The sequence below is a fragment of the Culex pipiens genome, chromosome 1 (assembly GCF_016801865.2).
Source record: "Culex pipiens pallens isolate TS chromosome 1, TS_CPP_V2, whole genome shotgun sequence".
Taxonomy (NCBI): Eukaryota; Metazoa; Arthropoda; class Insecta; order Diptera; family Culicidae; genus Culex; species Culex pipiens.
In genome coordinates this window covers 62,349,136-62,372,509 of record NC_068937.1, presented here as the reverse complement: position 1 = coordinate 62,372,509, position 23,374 = coordinate 62,349,136, and the positions used below count along the sequence as shown (strand labels likewise).

At 41.7% G+C, this 23,374-nt stretch overlaps 2 protein-coding genes across 2 annotated transcripts in view; one reads left to right on the top strand and one right to left on the bottom strand.

The window, feature by feature from the left end:
- Positions 1 to 23,374, bottom strand: part of LOC120418059 (acetylcholine receptor subunit alpha-like) — a 664,850-nt gene that overhangs the window by 405,351 nt on the left and 236,125 nt on the right. The gene's annotated exons all lie outside the window — the stretch shown is intronic.
- LOC120418058 (fibrous sheath CABYR-binding protein-like) lies at positions 1,324 to 11,996 on the top strand. Its single transcript, XM_039580312.1, has 4 exons — positions 1,324 to 1,845; positions 7,824 to 8,433; positions 8,508 to 9,301; positions 10,801 to 11,996. The coding sequence occupies exons 1-4, from the start codon at positions 1,741 to 1,743 to the stop codon at positions 11,680 to 11,682; spliced, it is 2,391 nt and encodes a 796-aa protein (XP_039436246.1). The 5' UTR covers positions 1,324 to 1,740; the 3' UTR covers positions 11,683 to 11,996.

The window sequence follows — 23,374 nt, the reverse complement described above, 5'->3', positions numbered from 1 at the left end:
GAAAAGGTCCTATAAACAAAATTTTTAATTTTTGCATTTTGGGTGTTTTTAGAACCGCCTTGAGTCAGGGGTATTCAAAAACACCCAAAAAGCAAAAAGTGAAAATTTTGTTTATAGGACCTTTTCAAAAAAAAACTCGAGATGTCGTCTGTCGTCTACTCTAGAGACCCTAAATAGGGAGACTGGCCATGCAGACTTTGCTAAATCGATCTGGCAACGTATGTTTTGTGCTTGCCAACACTGCCAAGTTTTGCTGGGCGTAATGCTCGTTTGGATACGTCAAACTTGCGTCTGTTTGGGTACGTCAAATTCCCATCGGGCATGCCAGATTTTGAAGATTTTCGGGCACATCACAAAAACGCAAATGAGTTTAACTTGATGGCAAAACAATATTTCTAGATTAAATTTTCAAAACAACCTATCCCTCATGGGTTTCCTATGCAGATAGGGCCTTTTGAAAATTTAATCGAGATTTTACAAATTTGTGTTTGGCAAAAGGAGCAAAACATTGTTATCATTTTCGTGAGTAAATCATTTATTTAAAAATCATCGAATAACATGGCAAAACAACACGTTTGAGCATTGAGCCTGTACTCGAAAATCTTCAAATGTGGCATCCCTGCATCGACCAGTCTCCCTATTTAGGGTCCCTAGTCTACTCCCTGAGCGTAACACAGCCATTGACCCCCCTCCCCCCCCCCCCCTCATTTTCTCACCCTTACTGCGTTACGCAATAGAAGAACGCTCCCAAAGTGCGTCCTTATTTTTCGAAACTGCTTTCGAAATGTCATTCGCACGAGCCAACGATACCAGATTTTTTTATGGGAGATCTGTATTTTCTTGAAAATAAATCTGTATTTTATCTGTATCATGTTGAATTCGAAGTCAACTGTTGTTAGACTTTTAACAACAGATTTAAGCTGTTTAATCATATTAAAGTATAATTCAATTACGAAATTGTAGAAATTTTTAAATCAAATCATTTTAAAAAATCTGTATATGCAGATTTTTGGGACCGAAAAATCTGTCTAATATAGATTTATCTGTATATCTGGCATGGTTGCGCACCATGAAAAATAAATTTACGCAAAAAGAAAACAGCGCGTCATTAACCTCAAATTTGTACATATCCAAACCTATGACTAGTGTCAAAATCCCCATGTATTGTGTAAATTCGGGGTTTTGTAATTAATTCATTGAATTAATTTTTTACATAAAAAGCTAGATAAAACGTCTGGTTTAATTTTACTTCATAACATTCTTTATTTATTTAAATAAATACTAAATAAGTGATCAGTCAGAAACATAGTAGGTTGGGCATTGCTGTGTTCGAGTCCATAACTTTTTTCGAAAATGCCACTCTGAAAACGACGTCAAACAGCGAAAAGTAAAGAGAGAAAAAAAGTGAAGAAGAAAAGCAGCGGCGCTGAAAAACATTTTGCGGAGCAGTGATTAGTGGCGGAAATTGCGCGAAAAACTACTCGCGAAAAAAAAATCAGTGACGACGACGGTTCGCAGCTACTTCACTGAAAAGAAGCGATTCCGATTGCGGGAGCATCTTTGTGGCATTTTCGTTCCGTCGCATTCCGTTGCAAGCGGGTGAACAATGTTTGACAACAGAGCGGAAGCTTGAGACGGATTTCGTTCGCTTGTTTGTCGCCGCCCGCGTTCCCGGTCCAGTCCAGTAGCCCCGCGGATAAACGGACTCCAAAACGGCGATTCGGTGCGATTCGTCACGTAATGAATGTGAAAAATAAGACCTGCCTGTTTTGCCTCAAGCAGCGGCAAATCCTGGTGGACGATTCCTGCACGGCGAAGGCTATCCAGAAGATCTACAGCATCACGGTACGCAAAAATAAATCTATTTCACAAACATCTGCACAGATTCGGTCCAGAGTCGATACCGGAAGAATTCTGGAATGCGTTTTTTACCTTTTCTGAAAAAAGCAATTCGGCGGTAAAAATGGCTTCCGCGAAATTGTCCTTTCTTGTGGAGCGGACATGGACATGCGCAAAATTTCAAGGGTATGCAAGGATTGCAAGTGCTAAACAGAAATGGGAATGCTGGACCCAGAGTAAAATGCAAACAATTTACTTTGTGTTGTATTTATCACTTTCTCAGTGATGAAACCTAAGAATTTAACGAAACATGATAAAATTTAACACTATCGATTCATGTTCTAAGGATTTATTTGAAAATAATAAAAAAAATCGTCTACAAGGTTGCAAAGTTTTTACAAATATGTAATACTAAATTATTAAAGTAAAATAATATACTCTAAGAAAATATACGAGTTAGTTTGAAAATGGTCCACTTAAAGGAAAAATATAAATTTTCGGCACACCAAGCCTATTCTCATAAATTTTGTTGTTTTCTGCTATTCAAACAACATTTTTAAGAAAACGCGTTTTTTTGTTTTTTTTTAGTAATATTTTTGCGTATTTCGGTTCAGTTTGGCATGCTTAACAACCCTACAGAAAAAAAATCCGGAGAAATTTGGCCGGGAAATGGACAAATTTTCACTTTTTCGAAAATCTCCATATAAAATCCGGGATTCGTGCTAACGGTGCTAACTATTTGACAGGTGGAAAACCCGCCTTACCATACTAATCTACATACCTTCACAAATTGTTGCCGGATTTTTTTTTTTCCGGATCTCTTCCAGGAAACATCCGACAGTAATTTTGTATGGTTTAACGTTTGCGGAGGGAGTCGAAAAATGAAAACAAATCTTTTCAGGCATCAGCCAATGTCGTCAGGAACGCAAATAAACTGGCTGAATTAGTTGAGAATCAGGACATCTTTGTCCAGCCTTTACCGAGCCACGTATCATAGTGGTAACGCTTCCGCCTCGTAAGCGGTAGATCGGAGTTCAAATCTCGGCTCGGACCAACACAAACTGGTTAGGGGAAATATACCCATTTTAAGCCTAATAAGCGGTCGTGTTTGAATGATGCTGGATAATCTGGAGTGTTCCTTGAAATTTACTAAAACCAATTACACCAACGAGTAGAGCAATTTTTTGTGAACATTTCTGTTTATTTTCACTTTTGTTAAAAGTTATGCTATTCCTTTTACAAGCATTAAAAAAAATCCCAAACGCATTCTAATCAGTCGAGTACATTGGGCCACGCCCATTTTCCTATTTTCAGCTTAGTTATTTTTTTCTTCCAGCTCTCTTTTGGATCTGCTTAGTGCTGCCAAAATTGATGAAATTTTAAGCGAATAGGTCCTCACGAAAAGTAGCATTTATAGAGAAAATTTCCTGGCATCACTGGCTCACTCCAACAGGCGCTTCTGGTTGTGTTGGTAGCCACCCTTTGTTCTTTATTTGCCTTCGCTTCTCGCTCGGGTTTCTTTAGCCTTCGATTGGAATGGGTCGTCAAAATTCAAACGTCAAAAGACTTGGCGCGTTTGTTTTTTTGATGGCGATTGCTGATTATTTACATGTTTCGGGATTATTTTTCAAGTAAGTGACTAACTAATGTGCAAAAGAACATGTTGCCGGTAGTTAAAAGCAATTTTATATCTCAAGCGGTTTGAAATCGTTAGCGCAAGTGAAAAGATATTGATGGAGACTTTTGTTAATCAGCTAGCGTGAGGATGTGTGTGCCACCAAAATAATGAGAAATGGTTTCGCAAAATAGAAATTAAGATCAAAAACGGAAAAAACGGAATCGACGTAACACCTTTTAATGTGGCCCTCTTAAACCTTGCGGTTTCGTCAACGGATCCACAGGCGTGTATCGTTCTTTTTGCGACAAGACTCCGCCTCCCGGGTCTCCTAAGTGTGAAGGTATGGCACGGGGAGAGGGCACCGAATACCTATCCCACTCGGAAAATTATCTGGTAAATTTGAGCGTCTGGCGCAGGCGGACGTTTGTCGTGCAGTTCAGACACACTTGGCACACTTATTCTAGCCAAGTTTTGCGTAACGCCAGACGAATCTGGCGAAAATCGGGCAAAATTTCAGCCAGCTGTCTGGCAGCAAAATCAACCGGTTCAATCGGTTGAACCGTGCACGACCGGTTTGTGTCATATTCGCCAGAAATCATGGCAGAAATCTGGGGCAAATCTGGGAAAATTTCAGCCAGATGGCTGGCGCAAGCCCCCAGACGAACGCCAGAATTGCGTCCGCCATTTCCGACCGGGATATTTACACTTAGAATTTTTAGCGTCCGCCTCGGGATTCGAACCGGCGACCTCTGGATTGTGAGTCCAGTGCGCGGTCCGATTGATCCACACAGGCAGACGATGATCAAAAGTGTATTAACTTTGATCTTTTTGGCCAGTAAATGGCTTAAGGGGTTACATACATGTCATGAAAATCACAAAATTTCATATTCCAGAAAAATCACTAATTCACTAAAAAGATAATTTTCAATCACTCCTGAAAGTTTCATGAAGATATTTCGTGACTGAACTGAGTAAGAGACGATTTAAGTTCATAATTTTTCCATGCGCAAAGCGAACTGTCAAACTTTGTGAACGTTTTTCTCTAAACACCAAGTTGATTTACGGGTGCCACGATATCTCGAGATGGGATGGACCAAATTGGCTGAAATTTGGGGTGAAGACTCCCAAGACATATCCCGTGTGCATGACGAAGCCCAATTTTGAAATTTTTGTTTTTTTTTAAATACAAAAATCAAAAACTGACGATTTTTTTAATATGAAAATCAAAAAAATATTTTTATCTTTTTTTTTAATTAAGTTTTTGAAAATCGGCCTTCGTCATGCACACAGGACCGGTTTAACGAGTCTTCACCAAAATTTTGAGCCAATTTGGTCAAAGCAGTGTTGAGATATCGTGGCACCCGTTTTTTGAAACTGCTAACTTAAAATAGCTATATCTCGGCAATGGTACATCCAAATATCTGTATTTATATTTATATATATATTTATTTTATCAATAGATCAAAATGTATATTTCAATTACCTGCAAAAAGATTTAAAAAAAGTTTAAATGTGTACTCATACCAACCTCTGCCTTTTTGGACGATTTACATGTATGTAACCCCTTAAATTTGCGTGCTTACTTGAGGCGGTGCTGTCGCTTGTAAGTTTGTACGAGAGATGTATCGTTTTTTGACCCATAGTCACCCCCACTGACGGTATTTTTGGAACTTTAATCGAGCATCAAACATTTCATATGACGAAGATAGGTGTTTGATCAGAAAGGGTATATTTCCCCTATCTTTTCCCTTCTGGATTCGATTGGTTAGTAAAGGGAAGTTAGTGTATCATCACAAGCTGGATCTTATTATTATTATCTAATTAAATATTTTTCGATACCTATTCTGCCTTTTTTCCATATACAAGAGACAACCACGGTCAGCAAAGAAACTACAAACCATTCTAACTAATATTCCAACAAAAAAAAAAACAATTATGTTCCTCCTTGGTTGAATACCCTTGGTTTTGGTTCTGGATGAGGTTCCACTTACGAAGCCAATTGAGGATTACTCAATTTAAAGGATCCATATGCTGAGACGTGCATTCAAATATCTCTTCGCTTTGCAGCAACAGAAATTGCTTGTCTCGTCGCCGGTCAAAGTTTCATTGCTTAAGCATTTTACTAAAACTATTTGTCAAATTTGGCTAACCTGCAACAACCAAACTTTTAGATCACCAGTGTGTAACAGGTCGTATCGAGTTCCTCCGATTTGGATGAAACTTTCAACGTTTGTTTGTCTATACATGAGATGAACTCATTCCAATTATGAGCCATCTACGAAAAAGAGAAGTGGGGTAAAATGGGCATTGAAGTTTGAGATCCAAAACACATGAAAAAAGTTTAAAATTGCTCCCATTTGCGCAATACTTCATCAACTTTATTTCTCTTAGTTGCATTCGAAAGGTATTTTGAAGCACTTTAAAATGCGCTATATACATCTAAGATTGGTTTGACTTTTCTTATAGCTTATGCAAATTACTGTTTAATAGTAGTTTATGCAACAAGTTGCAAAAAGAGGATTTTTTCAGCACGAGTCGTACATTTATCCAACGAGGTTCACCGAGTTGGATAAATACGTCGAGTGCTAAAAAAACAAGTTTTGCAACGAGTTCCATACAACATTTTTTGCAATTCCGAAAAACACCCATTGAGTGGAATTTTAAGTAAAATTTTCTTGTATTTTGTCAATAAATCGTTTAAATCAAAAAAATGTTGAAAAGTGTTACTTTTCGAAACAAGTGCTGAAAAGTTCAACTTTTCAGCACCCATTTCAGTGCTGAAAAGTAAAACTTTTCAGCATTTATTTTGAAAAGTGTTGCTATTCGATTCTGTTATTTTTGGTACAGAAAAGTAGGCTATTTCGTCGTTCAAGAATGACAGGAAAAGTAAGTAGTTTCACTACGGAATTGCAAAAAAATGTTTTTTTAACTTTCATATTTTTTTTGCCACATCCTTCAACACCCATACTCCTCAAGGTCAAAAGTTTGGGAATTTCATGGACTATTATAATATAATATAATATAATAATACACTAAAACCCCGCTGGTTGGTCACATTTTCGTTTGACACTATTTTAGTTTGTACCCCGTTGGTTGGTCAAAGTTAAACTAAAAAGTGACGAACTGTCACTTTTTACACGGCGCTCACGCACACTATCAAAACAAACGTTTGGTTGTGTGTGTGAACTCCGTGTAAAAAGGGTGTCAAACTAAAACGTGACCCCGTTCGTTTGACAACAGTTGGTGTCAAACCATCAGGGTTTGAGTGTATAATAAGCCTACACTCAAAATCAGAAGTACCCTTCAAAAAGGGTTCTATCTACCCTTTATCTGTCATCCCTAAGAAAAAAAAAACCTTTTTGAGGGTTACTTCCATCCTTTTTTCAAGTTTACCGGTAGTAACCCTTTGCAAAAGGGTGACGACGGGTAAACTTGAAAAAAAGGGTGGAAGTAACCCTCAAAAAGGATTTTTTTTCTTTGGGATGACAGATAAAGGGTAGATAGAACCCTTTTTGCGGGGTACTTCTGATTTTGAGTGTATACGGAATTAACTTTTTGGCCAATCGCAGTTTTTCTCATAGATTTACGATTTTTCTCTAACAAACTTTTTACAACCGTCAGTGGGGGTGACATTGGGTCAAAGTGATTTTTTACGGATTTTACCATTTCTCAGGTTCTTCTCAATGAAACTGGATTCTGTTAAAAGGGTTGTGTAGGGGACATCTTAAGATGACTTCGCTGAAAAAATCTTGTTCCTAGAACAAACCCTGTTATTTTGGCAGCTTTCTAAAGTTGAGGTACGTTTTTGGCCAAAAATTACCCCTCGAAAAATAATTTTTCTAACATTTTTGTTGGAATTGCTCGAAAACTATACCCAAATGTTTGAAAATCTCCTTTAATTTTTTTTTGTTTTTGTTGTTAAGAAATTACTAGAGGTGTATCGCTTTTTGACCCATAGACACTGACGGAACGTTAACTTTTGCCCTGTAGTTCAAGAAGACGGCAGTTTTTGGGCTGAATTTTTACATATTCGGAATCCTCAGGAAATTTCACGTAAGTTTGAAGTTAAGGAGTTGTTAATTTGATAGGAAAAACTGTTATTTAGAATGAATTAAAATAATGTTTAACATTTTGTCGGATTAGGTGTAAAACAGATATTGGTCTACTTGATACAGAATTTGACGCATTGATCACAGGGTAAACAAAATCTAACTTTTTTTTTTCAAAAATCCTAGAAAACAAAATATGTAATCGCATGTCCGCTTGCAAGAATGGGTTTGTCACTGAGTTATTGACTTTTCACAGATTTATTTTTCATTCATGTGTTGCTAACGTAACATTACAATATCTTCTTTTTTTCCCACAGCTTCCGACCGACGAATGCCGCATCTGCATCGAGTGTCATTTTAACGTTGGCCGCATCCGGGAGTTTAAGCAAAGCATCGACCGGTGTTCCGACTTTGACGTGGACAGTTGCTTCGTTTGCAAGTCGGAAAACACCGTAAGTGGTGAACCAGGTGTGGACCGTGTCGTCGACTATCTGCTCAAGCAATGTACGACCATCGATATTGGTAACACGGACACCGTCAGAGCATGCACGACGTGTCTGTACCTGTTGGAGATTTCCATTAAGTACGAAAAGCTTGCACGAAACTACGCCAACGGCCAGCGCTTCTGCAAGCACTTTGCCACCATTCGGGATTGCAACGTTGCACTGGGCAAGATCGATCTGGATTCGCTGGGGGACATTTGTGCCACCTTTGAGGGCAACCGAGGGCGTGGCAAAAAAGGCAAAAAGCGGGGCCGAGGATCGTGGGGCGGTCGCGAGGAGAATGCTTCCAAGAGGTCCAAGAAAGAGGACGGTTCCGTTATGCCGGTCATGCTGACAAAGCTGACTCCGACAATGACGCCAACAGGACGACCCGGCAAGAAGAGCCTTTCGCCGGACGCGAGCTCCAGCAAGAAGGGCGGAAAGGGTAAGGAATCAAATATTTTGGTTTGAACTGTTGAGATGTTTACTTAGCGTTTGTTTGAAATTCATTTCTTTCAGGCAAACCCAACAGCAAAATATTCATCAAGCTTCCGGGCCCGCGAAAGCAGCACTGGAAAAAAAACCGCGCCAACCGCATCACGTATGAAGCTCCCCATTCGCCGAGCATATCCATTCCGAGCGATCCGTCCATGAACGAGTTGAACCGAATCTTCAATGTCGAGCTGCGTCCGCTATCTGTTCGGATAGAGCACGTGGATCTGTCGAGCTACTTGAACCGGACGATTTCGCACGACAAAACCTCGCGACATCCACGAAAGCCCAAGAAGGAGGAGTTTATCGGGTTGGACGAGGAAGACGTGGTCGAACTGCAGCAAAACAACACCAGCATCTGCTCGGTCGGGAAGCGGAAGAGCATTCTGGTGACGGACCGCATCGAAAGTCCCAACTCGGCCAAAAAGAAGGTCAAATTTTCCGACTCACCCAGCATCAAATACGTGGAAAAGGTGAACTTTAGCGACGACGACGATGACGACAGCGAGGATGCCGATTACGAAGGCAGCAAACCGGCCAAGAAGAAGAGCCCGAAAGCGCAAAATGGCGGTGCAACGCCGGAGAACGGCAAACCGCGCCGGGGCAGACCCAAGAAGGTGAAGGACTTTACAGCGGAGGAGGAGAAAAAGGACGAGGACGGCTTGCCGATGAAAGAGGGCAACACTGATTCGAGTGAAAAGAAAGATGATGTAACGGATGCGTGTTCGACAAATGCCGAAGTCGTACAAAACGACGAAAAGGATGATGAACCTAGGACCAGTGACGGAGAAAAATCCGAGGAGCAACCTGAAAAGGACAAGGTAATATCAGTCCGGGACTTCGAAAACTGTTATTGCCTACAATTTGTTTGACAAAGGACTTTGTCTTTAAGCTCCATCTGCGGTGTCAATGCTAAAAATTTCAAAAATGTAGCGTTACCGTCGCATGCCCTCGGCGTGACATTCTGTTTCTGTTGCGTGGAAGCTGCAACATGCCGTGCCAACTATTTAAGCCAGGGGGTAGCGAAGAAGCCGCCATCTTGGAAGTTCAGATAACAAACACTCAGAATCAGTATTATTCATATTACTTTGGTAACACGAAGTGTGTTATCCTGGTTGAACTCAAAAGTCCCATGCAAATGTGTAAAAGCAAACTGGAAAATGTGTAATGCCGATTCTGAGTGTACGGGCGCACTGTTTTGTCGACCAAAAGAAAAAAAGCAAAAAAAGGTAAACAGAAAAATCACTTTTTTCGATATGAATTTTCAGCCAATATTGGGATGGAATCTACAAGAATATGATAGAATTTGCCATCAGCAACACAATTCACGTGTTTTTTTTCAGGAATTTATCGTTTAAATTGCGGAAAATTTGAAAATCAAAAACCCAAACAATGATTTGTTATGGGCTACCATTTGACAGCTAGTGCTTTTGTTGTGGGCTCTCATTTGACAACCGTGCTAATGTCGACTGTTGTCAGTTTGCTTTGGTCGGAATAGGGTTGCCATCCCCCCGATTTAAGCCAACAGATAGCCTTTGGAGGGTTTAGTGTCCATCAGACTTTTATAAAAGACGGACCTTACGTTGGGAATTTTATTGCTCACACACACACACACACACACACACACACACACACACACACACACACACACACACACACGTTGAAAGACCAAGAAGTTTTTAATGATTGCCAGGGCGGTCACCGGAATACCGAAATGATTCGGGGCAACGGAGTTGGGAGCAAACTGGTAGGATATTGGTCGGAGTGGCCATGGCCCTGGGGAAGATTCTACCGGGGACATTTATCAAACCATACGGCAATATGGGTATTAAAATTCATGGTTTTCGATACTGGGAAGGTTCTCCCGGGAGGCCATTTACGGAACCATACAAATGGGGCCAATATGGGTATCGAAATTCATGGTTTTACATTTTCCGAACCATACTTGTTGTGGCAATATTTTCGTGTTTTGGCAATTTACTTCCACAGAGGTGCCAGTGATTGAAAAAAATAAAATAGAATTAATAATTCACGATAAAAATTAAAAAAATTAAATAAAAATAGAATGATTTTTTTGAGTTTTGTACAAAGTTCTTTGGGGAGCATCCATAAACCACGTGGACACATCAAGGGGGGGGGGGGGGTAATGGCGATGGTCCACGCTCCATACAAAACAGTTTTTTTTTGTATGGACAATTGTCCACGAGAGGGGGGGGGGGGGGGAGGGGTGAGATTTCCAAAAAGGTGTCCACGTGGTCCCTTGTCATATTGGTCATGTAGAACATAACCACCTGCACCTTTTTTTGTCTATTTCTTGTAGGAAGAAGCCGTGCTCGAGAATGGCAGCGCAAACGAAGTGGAGAAGCTCGATTTATCAGATACGTTGCAATCTGTCGAAGCTGCCATTAGTTCGCTGGATGCGGATATATGCGAAACCGGCACGGAAGACGCTCCAATGGACACGACTGAAGAACAAGCGCCCCCAATGGCGATCGATGAAGCACCGAAAGAAGACGAAATCCAACCGGCGGAAACGGACGACGCGGAAATGAAAGCCACACCGGAACCGGAGAAATCACCCGAAGACGTTGAAATGGTCGAGTCCCGCACACCTCCGGAAGTAGCGCTGGAGGATGTTGACATGAAGGAAGAAAGCCCAACTGAAGTGGTCACGAACCACACCGAACCACACTCGGAACCAGAAATTGCAAGGGAAGACATCCCACAAGAGGCGGCCACAACAGAGTTTGAAGCGTCGGACAAGGAAGATGAAATCGAACAGGTGAAGCAATGCCTCAACAACATTCTGGGAGAGCAAATTTCCGATTCTGAGCCGAGCCAAACGGGTGAACAAAGCAATCAGGAGAAGGAAAAAGTCGAATCGGTGCCTAACGAGAAACACGAACCACCAGAAGTGGAAACTGAGCCGGAAGCGGAACAGCCACAGGAATTAACCGCGAAAGCAGATCCGGAAACGGAACCAGAATCATCCCAACTCGAAAAATCTCCTCCACCACCACCACCACCGCCGCCAGAAACGCCTGAAAGGAAGGATCAGACGTTCTCCTCGCTGGACGATGTCGACGACATTTCCGACGACGATGGCATTCTGGACCAACTGGACCAAGATGGCGAGGAAGATGGGCGACACAACCGCAAACGATCGCCCGATCTTCCACCGCTAGGAGAGGACAGTCTCTAGGTGGCCGGCCATGTGTACTAGTAACTTTGTGTCCATTTGAGTTGTTTTACAAACTATGACCGCCCGTTTAACGATGCCGAAGGGTGCGAGATATTTTGCTGCACTGAAACTTTTCTTTAAAAAAAATAATCATGAAATTAAACAAAACTACAAGTATGGAGTGCGATTTTGATGTAAATCCTCAAAATTGCTTTTCAAATGCAGAAAAGCGTGTACAACTTTTTATGTGAAATGTAAAATTTCAGATCTATTGTAGCAGACAAACAATATGAACGGAAATATATATTGAATTAAGTTTGGACAACAAACAGCAATTCTTCTATACTTTTTTTTTATCTTTGAAAGATCTAACTTTTCTTTTCCATTGCTAGCGAACAAACGACATACCGTAGAAGCGGAATAAGCGGAATCTAAATATTTGAACAACTTTCTTCTTCAATTGCTTTCGATTCAAACTTGTGCTGAACATTGTTGGACTAGGGTATTTGTCCCTATTTTGGGCCTACTAAGCCAAGCGAACTATTAATTCGATGTTTTCCCAAAGGCTTCTATAGGCAGCTTTGCTTATGTTACATGAATAAGTTAGTTGTTTAATGCTAATGCTGGTACTAAATTACATTTTTGATAAAAATACTTTATATCGCTTTTTTTTTTAATTAAATATGTCTTTATTGAACTTTCTTATAACAATTACATTTCTTTTACATGAAAAGTGGTATGGCCCAATACTCTTCATCTTTGTTGTATTTTTCGTTTTATTATTAACTGTTCACATTTATTTTATTTACTTCAAATTGTTTTACATTATTGCATTGAATCAAATACATTTGGGTAAAAAAGAAAAAATCACTTTAACAACTAATCCTAACTTAAAACTAAAAAAAAAACATTTATTGAAATATTCAAAATAGTAAACTACGAACTGTATTTTAAGATTAATGGAGCCTAACATTTCAAAAGGGCACATAACTTTTGTAAACAATAGTGTATCCCTTTCACTCAAATGACAGTTTACATAAGGTGTGAAAGGGACACACTCTAGCCTAAAAAAGTTATGTGCCCTAATGAAATGGCAAGCACGAAATGCTCCAAGCGTTCTTACTTGTTCCTGGCGAGTTTTGCACCCACGCAGTGTTGTTGTCATCTCGATGAAAATGTTCAAAACTTCTTGTGGTGAAAACAGGTCACTACTGCCTTCACCCGTTGATACAGGTTGGTTTTCCCTCGGTTGCTGACTGAAGCCAGGAGGTGGAGGTGTATTCTCTGCAACTCTTTGCCGCTGATTCAACGGCAATGGCTGCAGATTTGGAACAGATCCTGCTCCTGGTGACGCCAAAGCAGGAAAATCCACTTCCGTGTATGCTGGTGGTGTTTTGCGACGGTTTGGTTGGTGCCTCGTCGTCGCTTGCTGCCGAATTTTTACAAACTCAGCACATTTTGGGCAGCTCCGATTCTTGGTAGAATGGTCGCCGCCGCAATTGAAGCATTTCGCTTCGATGTTCTCGTTGATTGTTTCGCAAGCTTGAGTTTTGTGCTCACCTCCGCAGGTTGCACAACGACTCTTGATGAAACAGTTCCTTCCACCATATCCAAACTGCAAGCAGTTCGAACATTGCGTAACGTCACGGTGCACTGGACGATAACGTTCCCAAGTCACGATGATGTTGAAAATTGCCCGAACTGCTTTCAGCTCAGACGGCGTTGTCGATCCTTTCTCGAGATGAACCAGGTACAGTTCCGTAGTAACATTTCAATAGGGCGAATCTGCGTTTGTAAACAAGCAGACTATCCCCACTGACGAACTGACGTGCCACCAGGAACAAATTGGTCGATCATTTTTGACCGCACACTGTTTCTTTTTCTTTCTACTGTTCTCTTCTTCGGCGATTGTCAGAATTCGAGTTTGACGTTTTGTCAGATCAGCTGTTTCCTTGCTGTGAAGAATTCTGGAACAACATGTGTAAATGGCGAATAAGAGTTGGATTGGAAATGTTACGAAAAGTCTAAAAGATAGCCTAATTTGGAAGTTTAACGAAATTTCTTGCCTCATTTCACATTAAATAATGCAAGATTTGCAAAATATTCATCGTTTAGTTCAGAATTTGAAAAAGTTTTCAGGCTTCAATATGTTTTCCCCCATTTTCATTTGTTGTTCCTGAAAGTTTCTCAGCAAGTGCAGCTGAGTATCTGTCAAATCGTCTGTTTGACAATCGCTGATCGCTGAGGGTGAGTGAGAAGGAAGATAGGAAAGTGCGGTCAAGTTTAGATTCGGGGTGGCACGTCAGTTCGTCAGTGCTATCCCTTTTGCTCAAGTGACAGTTCACGTCAAGTAAGACAGGGATAGACTGCTTGTTTACAAACGCAGATACGCCCTATTGAACTGTTACTGCGGAGTTGATCACGATACTTGATGTCCTTGTTGTGTCTCGTCATCTTGAAGACTTAGATCAAGTTCAACTTAAGAGTTTTGAGCTCTTCTTTCAGCACACACACACCCATGTCGTACAGGCCTCGGAGGACCTGTTTCATGGGGCGTTTACCTGGGTCGTCATGGCTGTAGTATTCAATCTTTGTGTTGTTCAGGAAATCCCGAACGTAGTTGTAATCCTTTCTGGTAGGTAGCAGAATTTTGAGTCCATCAGCACACAAGCGAATGGAAGCTCGTAAAGCACCAGATTTGATAAACCCGGCTAGCCACTTTCGCACCGAATCCGATGACGATGTTTTCACAAAAATGGGTGGTAACTTTTGCCGTCGTTCAAATTCTTCCTTCTCGCTCACGTCCACAGGGAGGGTAGCGAACTGGTTTCCAGACGAATTTTGAGCGTCCTTGCTCAAACTGCCTGGCTTTGCAGGTAGCGCTTTGGCATTCTTTAGCTTCTTCAAATCTGCCGATCCTGTTAGTGAGGACCGCCTCTTTTTCTTGCCGTGAGGCATTTTTTGCACTTTTTTGCACTTTTCTGGTGTGTGACTCACACAGTCAGTGGTGTCACGGTTCGCTTACTCGAATCGTGGTTCAAACGATACGTCATGACGCTCAAGTGTGGTTCGCTCATGATTGCGAACCAAGCACGAGCGAACCACGATCCGAACGCCTGCCGTGGTTCGCATGAACCCTTGCTCTCTCATCGCGAATGAGAGTGAGAGGGACCATCAATGAGCGGTTCGCAAGAAGAGCTAAAAACAGCACTCAGAGAAAAACATGTCATGGTTTTGACAACAGAAGGCTACGGCAGGCGGCTTAAGTGACTATCGAGGGCTAGACCAGCGTTGCCACATGTACAGATTTATCTGTCATGGTACAGATTTTCAGCAAAGATCTGAGTACAGAATCTGTACGTACAGATGACAGATATTTGGGTCACCGTACTGATTTGTACAGATTTTCAGATAAAACAGATTCTTACTCAAAATGATATTATTGAATAGTTAAGTTATTGCAATTATCTCAACATTTAAGAACTTTTCATTGATTAAATCTAGTTTAACTTTTGAAACGTTAAGTAATTGATCATGCTTATATTTTTTAACGATCTTAGATCCATTTATGCTAGAATATTTTGAACTAGGAGTCTCTCTTAATACTAACCCCCATTACGCCGCGGGTAATTGGCTCCCTCCCACTAACATTTACACACAAGATCCTCTGTAGTTTTAGGTTTTTCTTAGGTTTAAGAAAACTGCATTTACAATAGCAGACTCATTGCTAACCAGGTTTCAGTACCGACAAGGACCTAATAAAAATAATTTATAGCAAAAAGCAAAGTAATCCACTTTAACGACCCCCGGGTCTTTTGTGGTCTCTGTTGCAAGTTTCTGCTCATTTCTAGGCGTCCGAAGGTTATGTGTGGTGAGTCACCCAAAACCTCTTTTACGCAAATGGACCGACGTTTTACTTCCCCATCCGATAGAAGGCGTGGTCAGGCAAATCTCGTCTCGAAAAATGCCACCGGGTCCGTCTGAGATTGAACCCAGGCCATACTGGGATTCAGAGGCTACCACGCTAACCACTAAACCACCGGACCCGGCTATATAGCATTTCGTTCTAATAAAGTTATAACATAATTTCCAGAATTTCCCATTCTTCTCAAAAATTATTTTGAAACAAGCTCTTCCCGGCAAACTTCGTCCTGCCCTTTTTTTTGGTTTCCTGACGTTTCTTGCTTGTTTGCTAATTCAGCCTCCTGTGATCTAAATTTGATTTTACGCAGCTTTTCCATACAATTTGCCGATGCTCCGGAATCGGTTCCAAAGTGGCCAAAGTGTCAATAAGTAAGCGTATAAACCTTCCTTGGGCTTATACGAACCCAACGCAGCAAAGAGCACCTCGATCCGACGATCCGTATTGAACTGATTCGCGTTCGAACAAAACCGTCGAAATTTTTTATATATATAGATGAAGGAGAACACAGGTAAAATAAAATCTAAAATACTTCAAAAATTTAATAAAAGTTGTACTGAATCATACAGAAAATAATGAGTCATAAAGTTTATTGTATTTTATATTAATTTGAATATATTTTTAAATTATATTAACGCCTTGTAGTTGCCTGAATATTAAACAAATTAATCCTCGTTTTTCAAAACATTATTATTTGTTTCTTGAAAGGTAACGCCATCATGTCACATTAAACTATTTAATAAATGGAATCTGGTCAAAGTAAATTTTATTGAAAGTTTTCTATAAATTATGTTTTGTACCGTCAACTGGGTCAATCGGGACTGCAGTCTGTATGAATATGGATTACAGTCTAACTTAAATTATTAAATTCCTAAATTCTGAAATTCTGAAATTCTGAAGTTCTTAAATTCTTAAATTCTTAAATTCTTAAATTCTTAAATTCTTAAATTCTTAAATTCTTAAATTCTTAAATTCTTAAATTCTTAAATTCTTAAATTCTTAAATTCTTAAATTCTTAAATTCTTAAATTCTTAAATTCTTAAATTCTTAAATTCTTAAATTCTTAAATTCTTAAATTCTTGAATTCTTAAATTCTTAAATTCTTAAATTCTTAAATTCTTAAATTCTTAAATTCTTAAATTCTTAAATTCTTAAATTCTTAAATTCTTAAATTCTTAAATTCTTAAATTCTTAAATTCTTAAATTCTTAAATTCTTAAATTCTTAAATTCTTAAATTCTTAAATTCTTAAATTCTTAAATTCTTAAATTCTTAAATTCTTAAATTCTTAAATTCTTAAATTCTTAATTTACTAAATTCTTTGATATTTTTTAAATTTTAAATCTGGGTATGATTTTAAATTCTAGATTTTTATTTAGAATTTAAAATTTTTTGGATTATAATTTTTTATTTGAAGGATTTTGAATATATGAATTATTAAATTATATTTTTTTAATTTTATTAATTTTTAATTATTAGAATTTTTAAACTTTGAATTTGTTATTTTTTAATTTTTTGTTTACATATTTCTTTTTATTTTTTTGATCTTAGATTTTTTTATTTTTAATATTTGTATTTTTAAATCTGTGTGTTTATGGATTTTCCCTTTGGTTTACTTCTTTTCAAGCAAAATACAAAATCCTTCCTTTTAATTTCAAGATTCTGCTTTTTGAGATTCGGCATTATAAGGCAATTCGGAATTTTCAATATTATAATATCGATTACAAAGTTATTGATACATTTATAACTTTCAGTTGCAATAAAATAAACAAATTCTTAGTATTTAAGTTTTTTCACTAGAACATTTTGCAAACAAACATCGCGCGAAGGAACGTCACGCGAAGAAACGTCTTTCCTTGGCCGTTTCTTGGGTGTTTTTTATTGTCTGTTTCTCTCGAAGGTACACGCCGCGCGGCATTTCAGAATGTGCCGCAGGCACTGTTGCCCGCGATTTTCTGCACTTTAGGTGCAATAAAAACATTCCCGGCAACAATGCCATGAAATTCGAAGAAGAAGATCAACAAAAACAAAACGCACAGAATGGGATTTGACAGCGCGCATTTGCCGAAAGCGCGGCGCGTCGTTTCGAGGCTGGTATGCCGCGTGTTTTTTTCGGGAATACGCGCAATATATGTTCCTTCCGAGCTGCATATCAGCATTTAGTGTTGTCATAAGATTGTTCAAAATGCATGTTAAAAAAAAGTTTTTTACAAAAAATATACCGTACAGATAATGGTACAGATATTCGCCATGCTTGGTGCAGATAAGACAGATTTTTGGACCCTCTGATACAGACGAGCATGTGGTAACACTGGGCTAGAGCTACAGAGCATGGCTGCAACAACTCAGTGGGATGTCCTGGGTCTTCCAATGACTCCCTGGATTTATTATCGATGGGTCCACCACCATAACAAGCAAGAGGTCTGCGTTGTTATGTTCTGGGTCAACAGAGGACTCCCTGGTTCCTTGGGGACCATCCACAAACGTGGACACTTTTTTTTAGAAATCTCAACCCCCCCCCCCCCCCCATCGTGGACAATTTCCATTCAAATTAAATCTTTTTTCTATGGAACGTGGTTAATCGCCATAGCCCCCCTCCCCTTACTGTAAGGTGTCCACGTACTTTATGGACGGGCAAAAAAAATGTCGAAATCGCTCCCCCCTCACTTCGTCTCACCATCCAGCTGCAGCTTTGTTGACAAACATCGAACCAGAATTAGGGGTTTTATGCCCGCATCTGGCCCGCCGCCTATTTCGTCGGTCGTTGAGCCGACGGTCGTTTCCAGCGACCGAGTCCAGCTAGGAACTGATCGTACAATATCATACACTGGGCAAAACTCCCACAGCTCATCGAAGTGTTTCGCACATGATCTGCACTGAAAATATGCCACACTTTTTATTCAAGTGCCCAAACACTTGAATGCAACTTTTTTTTTTTTTTATTCTAAACTTATTTTCCTGGTCCTCTTAGGTGCTAAGACCAGGTTAGGACCGAGGATCGATCAACATATTAATTATACACATCAAAAACAACTCCTTACAGTCCATACTTGGAGATCATGTAACTGACTAGGGTTACTTGGTCCAAGCGGGTCTTGCAGGTCTTGAACCTGCCGATGGACTCGGAGAAAATGCCCCACAGCTCAGCCGAACTGTAAAGCACCTCCCCGGCTTCCTCCTCCGTAGCTCCACCGTCTCGGGAGCCACTGCTTCCTTTGCTGCTTCCTGCGAGTCGAGGGCGATCCTTCGATTTTCCGTCCGGACTCTGCTTCTCCGCCTTCCTTGCCGGCGGTTTTGGTTTCGGCGCCTGCTGTCGCCGCTGGATGAAATCCGCACACTTGGGGCAGCTGCGGTCCGTAGCTTCGTGGGCTCCAGAGCAGTTGGCACACCGCTTTGGCTGGGCTTCCTGGACTTCGCACTCGTCCGTCTTGTGGGGACCCCCACAGTTGTTGCACCTCCCCTTGAGGTGACAGTTCCTGGTTCCATGACCCAGCTGCAAGCAGTTCCTGCACTGGGTCACGTTCGGTCGCTTGTTCCGGTAGGCCTCCCACCGGATGTGAAATCTCCTCAAGCGCTCGATCGCACTCAGCTGCTTCAAGTTGGTGTACCCCTTGGGGAACGTAACAATGTACGGGGTTTCCTCTGACGAGGCGGACTCTCCCTTTCTCTTGATGGCGTGCACCTCCACAGCATCCAGGTTTTGCGATTCCTTGAGGTTCTTCTTGACGAATTCAGGTGAAGCCGGTGGAAGTCCTCTGACGACGACGCGGAGTTGCCGCTCGCTTCGTTTCTCGTGGGTGTAGAACTCCACGTTGTTCGCAATCAAGTGTGCCCGCGCGGTCTCAGAACGCTCCTCGGAGGAACACAGCAATTTGATCCCAAACGGGGTTAGCTTGTAACTTGGCTTGGTTGTGCACGGCGACATTACACTCCTCAGCTTGGCGTAGCTCGTATTCTTTACCACCAGAGGTGGTGGTTTCTTGGCCACTGGAACCACTGGTACCGTTGGGACGTCTCCTTTCCCGGCTTGTTTACCATTGTTGTTGTTGTTCTTCACCAGCGAGCTGAACTTGTTGTTGTTGAGAAGATGCTCCTCTTGGCCATTTCCGACAACGACTCCGTCGCTGGTCTTCTTCCGCTTCCGCGTTCCGTTTACGGAACGAAACTCCTCCCCATCGGAGAACTCTTCCTCCTCCATCTAAAAGCACTTTACCGCGCAACGAATACCAAAACACGTCTTCTTCTGCCAAGCTGAGGAACGAGACTGTGAATGCAACTTGAATGATTGAATAAAGTCACATCGTAGACCTAATTGGTTTTTGTTTCAACATAAATCCAAACCACTATCAAATGCAAGTGTTTGGGCGGTTGACTTTTTGGTAGTTTTTAACACGTTATTTTCATTCGGGTGTCTCAAGCTTTCCAAGTGTTTTGCTTATGAATTTGTCCCACCGTCTTGAACTGTTCAAAGTGATGAGCAAAACACTTGAAATTGATCTACCCAAAACAGGCACTATTCAAAGTCATCGTGATTATCCACTTGAATTTAATGTGTTTCACTGATTGATTTGAGCGCGACTTTCATCGAAGGCTAGAAGCGAGGCTAGAACGAATAGCACAAAAAAAACTCTCCCTTTTTCAACTGGCCGGCTGGCGCAGTGGTAGCGTGCACGACTAGCAAGCGTGAACCTGTAAATCGCTTGTACGTACTTTTATTTTTCAACACCATTTAAAATTCAAGTATTTGGCTATTGACATTATTTCATGGCGTATCACCGAAATTTCAAGTGTTTTGCGATTGATATTTGAGTGCTCTGTACAGCAGGGCCAGATCATGAGTAGAACACTTCGTTGAGCTGTGTAAGTTTTGCTCAGTGTGGCTCTGCAGTACAGAGCGCTCAAATATCAATAGCAAAACACTTGAAATGTCGGTAATTGGCCATGAAATAATTCCAATCCAGGTTTTTAAGCGAAGATGGCGTTGGAACGGTGAACTTCCGAAATGTCAAAATCGCGCAGTAGCACCAACATTAGAAAACAAATGTGGCTGTCATGCCATGGCACACTTTTTTCGGAATATTGGTACCACTGCGTGATTTTGACATTTCGGACGTTCACCATTCGAACGCCATCTTCGCTTAAAAACCTGGATAGCCAAACACTTGAATTTTAAATGGTGTTGGAAAATATATTTTTTATTTTTTTTTATAACTTGTTTTTATTAGGTCCTTTTAGGTGCTGTGACCAGGTTAGGACAAAAAATGATGAAAGAAAAATAAATAAAAAAACGGAACTGATTTAGATTATCATTTTCTCGTGCCATGTGTCAGCAAGTGTGCGATCACGTCAATCTGTTCCTCGGGTGTCTTGCACTGCCTCAAGCGAACTCCGTACTCTCGGTAAATGGACCACAGCTCCGACTCGCTGTACAGCTTCGGTTTGCCTTGATCCTCCTTCGGGGTTGCACCGGCGCCGGCGCCAGTATTATCTGGACTTCTTCCTGCGGGACGAGGATGCTTTTCTTCCGTCCCGATGGACGGCACCCAGACATGCACTGGCGCTGCACGCGGTTAGCACGCGTGCTATTTGAACGGTTAGCACTGCGCTTTCAATCATAGCACTCGCCCTGGCACTCGAACAAAAATGGTAACCAGGTTGATTTTTCATTTGTTGATTTAAAATTTGCTGTCATCATTGTCTAGAATGTGATGGATCTAACAACAATCACATTTATCTGTAGATTTGGTGCAGTGCTAGTGTTCAAGAAATGTAAGCAGAAGATCCATGGTTCTGATCCCCTCAAGGTAAACTTTTTTTTTGCTTTTTGCGAAAAGCGTAACAATATTTTTAATCAACGCAGATTATTGTCCAGGAATCAAAATAACAGTTTGCATAGAATAATGAAGCTAATTGTTGCAAAGTACCCGAAAATCAGTTCCAGGTGACCTGGAGATCTAAAAGGACGTGGCCTGGCTGGCATTTAAATGGGTATAGAATTTGAATTTCAATTCTTTGAAGATTTGGCGGGCCCTGAGATTTGATTGTTATGGAAAAATCTGGAAAAAGGTATGTTACATTTGTAATAGATTCCCATCGGCCGGTGATCAAATTTGCTTGAAAAAAAGACGCTAAAATGGGAAAAATCCTATGAGTGCTAAATGGGAGTGCTAAATAATAGCACTGGCACTGGGCTAGAGCAGCATGCTTTGAACTTGGTGTGAGTGCTAAATTTGAAGTGCTAGTGCAGAGCGTGCCAATGCACGTCTGACGGCACCGCTCCAGGTAGCGGAGGAAAATCCGCCGCGGTGAACGCGGCTCCAGCCGGAGTCTGTTTGTCCTTCTTCCATACTGGCGGCTTCGGCTTGGACGCCTGCTGCCTCAACTGGATGAACTGCGCACGTTTGGGACAGCTGCGGTCCAGACCCTCGTGGGATCCAGAGCAGTTGACACACTTCTTGGCTTGATTTTCTTCTGCTTTGCACTTATCTGTGCTGTGGGCACCCCCACAGCTGCTGCACCTGGACTTGAGATGGCAGTTACTGGTTCCGTGACCGAACTGCAAGCAGTTCTTGCACTGGGTCACGTGCGGTTCCTTGTTCCGGTAGGCCACCCACCGGACGACGACTGGTCCCACCTTCTTCACCTTCATACTTAACTCCTTGAAACTGGTATGTCCCTTGGGGAAGAGCACGATGAAAGGCGTCTCATCGATGGCGGGAAGTTGCTGCTTCCGCTTGATGGCGTGTACTGCCAAGGCGTCCAGTTGATGTTCCGTCTTGAGCAGCTCCTTGATTTTATCCGGCTCCACTTTCGGGAGACCTCGCATCGCTACCCGGTGCGGTCTCGCACTGCGCTTTCCGTGCGTGTAGAACTGCACCTTGTTCTTCATCAGGTGGGCTTGCATCGTGTCAAAGTCGTCGCTCGAGAAGCACGTAATTTTGGTGCCGTACCGCGTCAATTTGTGTTCCGGCTGGACATCACATGACGACATCACCTTCGCAAGGCGGGCGAAGCTCGTGTCTTTCACCACCAGCGGCGGCTGCTTCTTCTCCCCGGCCGACTTTCCGGGTGCTGGTACCACGGGGGTGGTTTTTTCTGCTGCTGGGTTCGCATTGTTGTTGTTGTTGCTCTCCTCCGCTAGCGGGCTGAACTTGTTGTTGCTGAGCAGTTTCTCCACTTCCTGACCATCACCGACGTTGATCTTCTCCTTAGCCTTCCTGCGCCGAACCTTGACCACGGGACAAAATTCGCTCCCGTCCTCTCCTCCTCCTTCGGAGACTTCCACCTCCATGCCCGTCGCCTCCTGCGTTTTGGGTTGGAACCCGTCCGGTTTCTCCCACACACTTTTCTTCATGGCCGCGTTCCAGTAGAACGGCCTTCCATCCTCAGTTCTATGCTCCGTCCACTCACACTCCGCCGACGCGGCCGCCGCCATGGCCGTCGGTGAAAGTTTAAAAAAACACCGTCAAAAACGCGCTAAGCTCCAATCAAATGGTACGTTCGTTTGATGGCTAGTTCCACACTGAGTGCCGCACTCAGAGCTGTCAAAGTGTTTCTTTGAAGAAACTCGCGCTAGTTCCGCACGAGTTTCGCCGCCATCTTGGAACTGAAACTCTAGTGCCGCACTCGATATTTTTTCAGTTTCATGCGAGTTCACTGGGCACTGACAAATGACGTTCGATTGAACCAAAACTGGCACCGACGAGTGCGGCACTCAGTGCCACACCGGCTCTTCAAACGAACGTACCAAAAGGACACACGACAGCGAGGGTTGCACCTGTCAAATCTGCGA

Excerpts from the sequence above, each read along its gene's own strand:
- LOC120418058 (XM_039580312.1), top strand. The coding sequence starts at position 1,741 with ATGAATGTGAAAAATAAGACCTGCCTGTTTTGCCTCAAGCAGCGGCAA. Across the intron at positions 1,846-7,823 it reads AGAAGATCTACAGCATCACG|CTTCCGACCGACGAATGCCG; the intron begins GTACGCAAAAAT and ends TTTTTCCCACAG. Across the intron at positions 8,434-8,507 it reads CAGCAAGAAGGGCGGAAAGG|GCAAACCCAACAGCAAAATA; the intron begins GTAAGGAATCAA and ends CATTTCTTTCAG.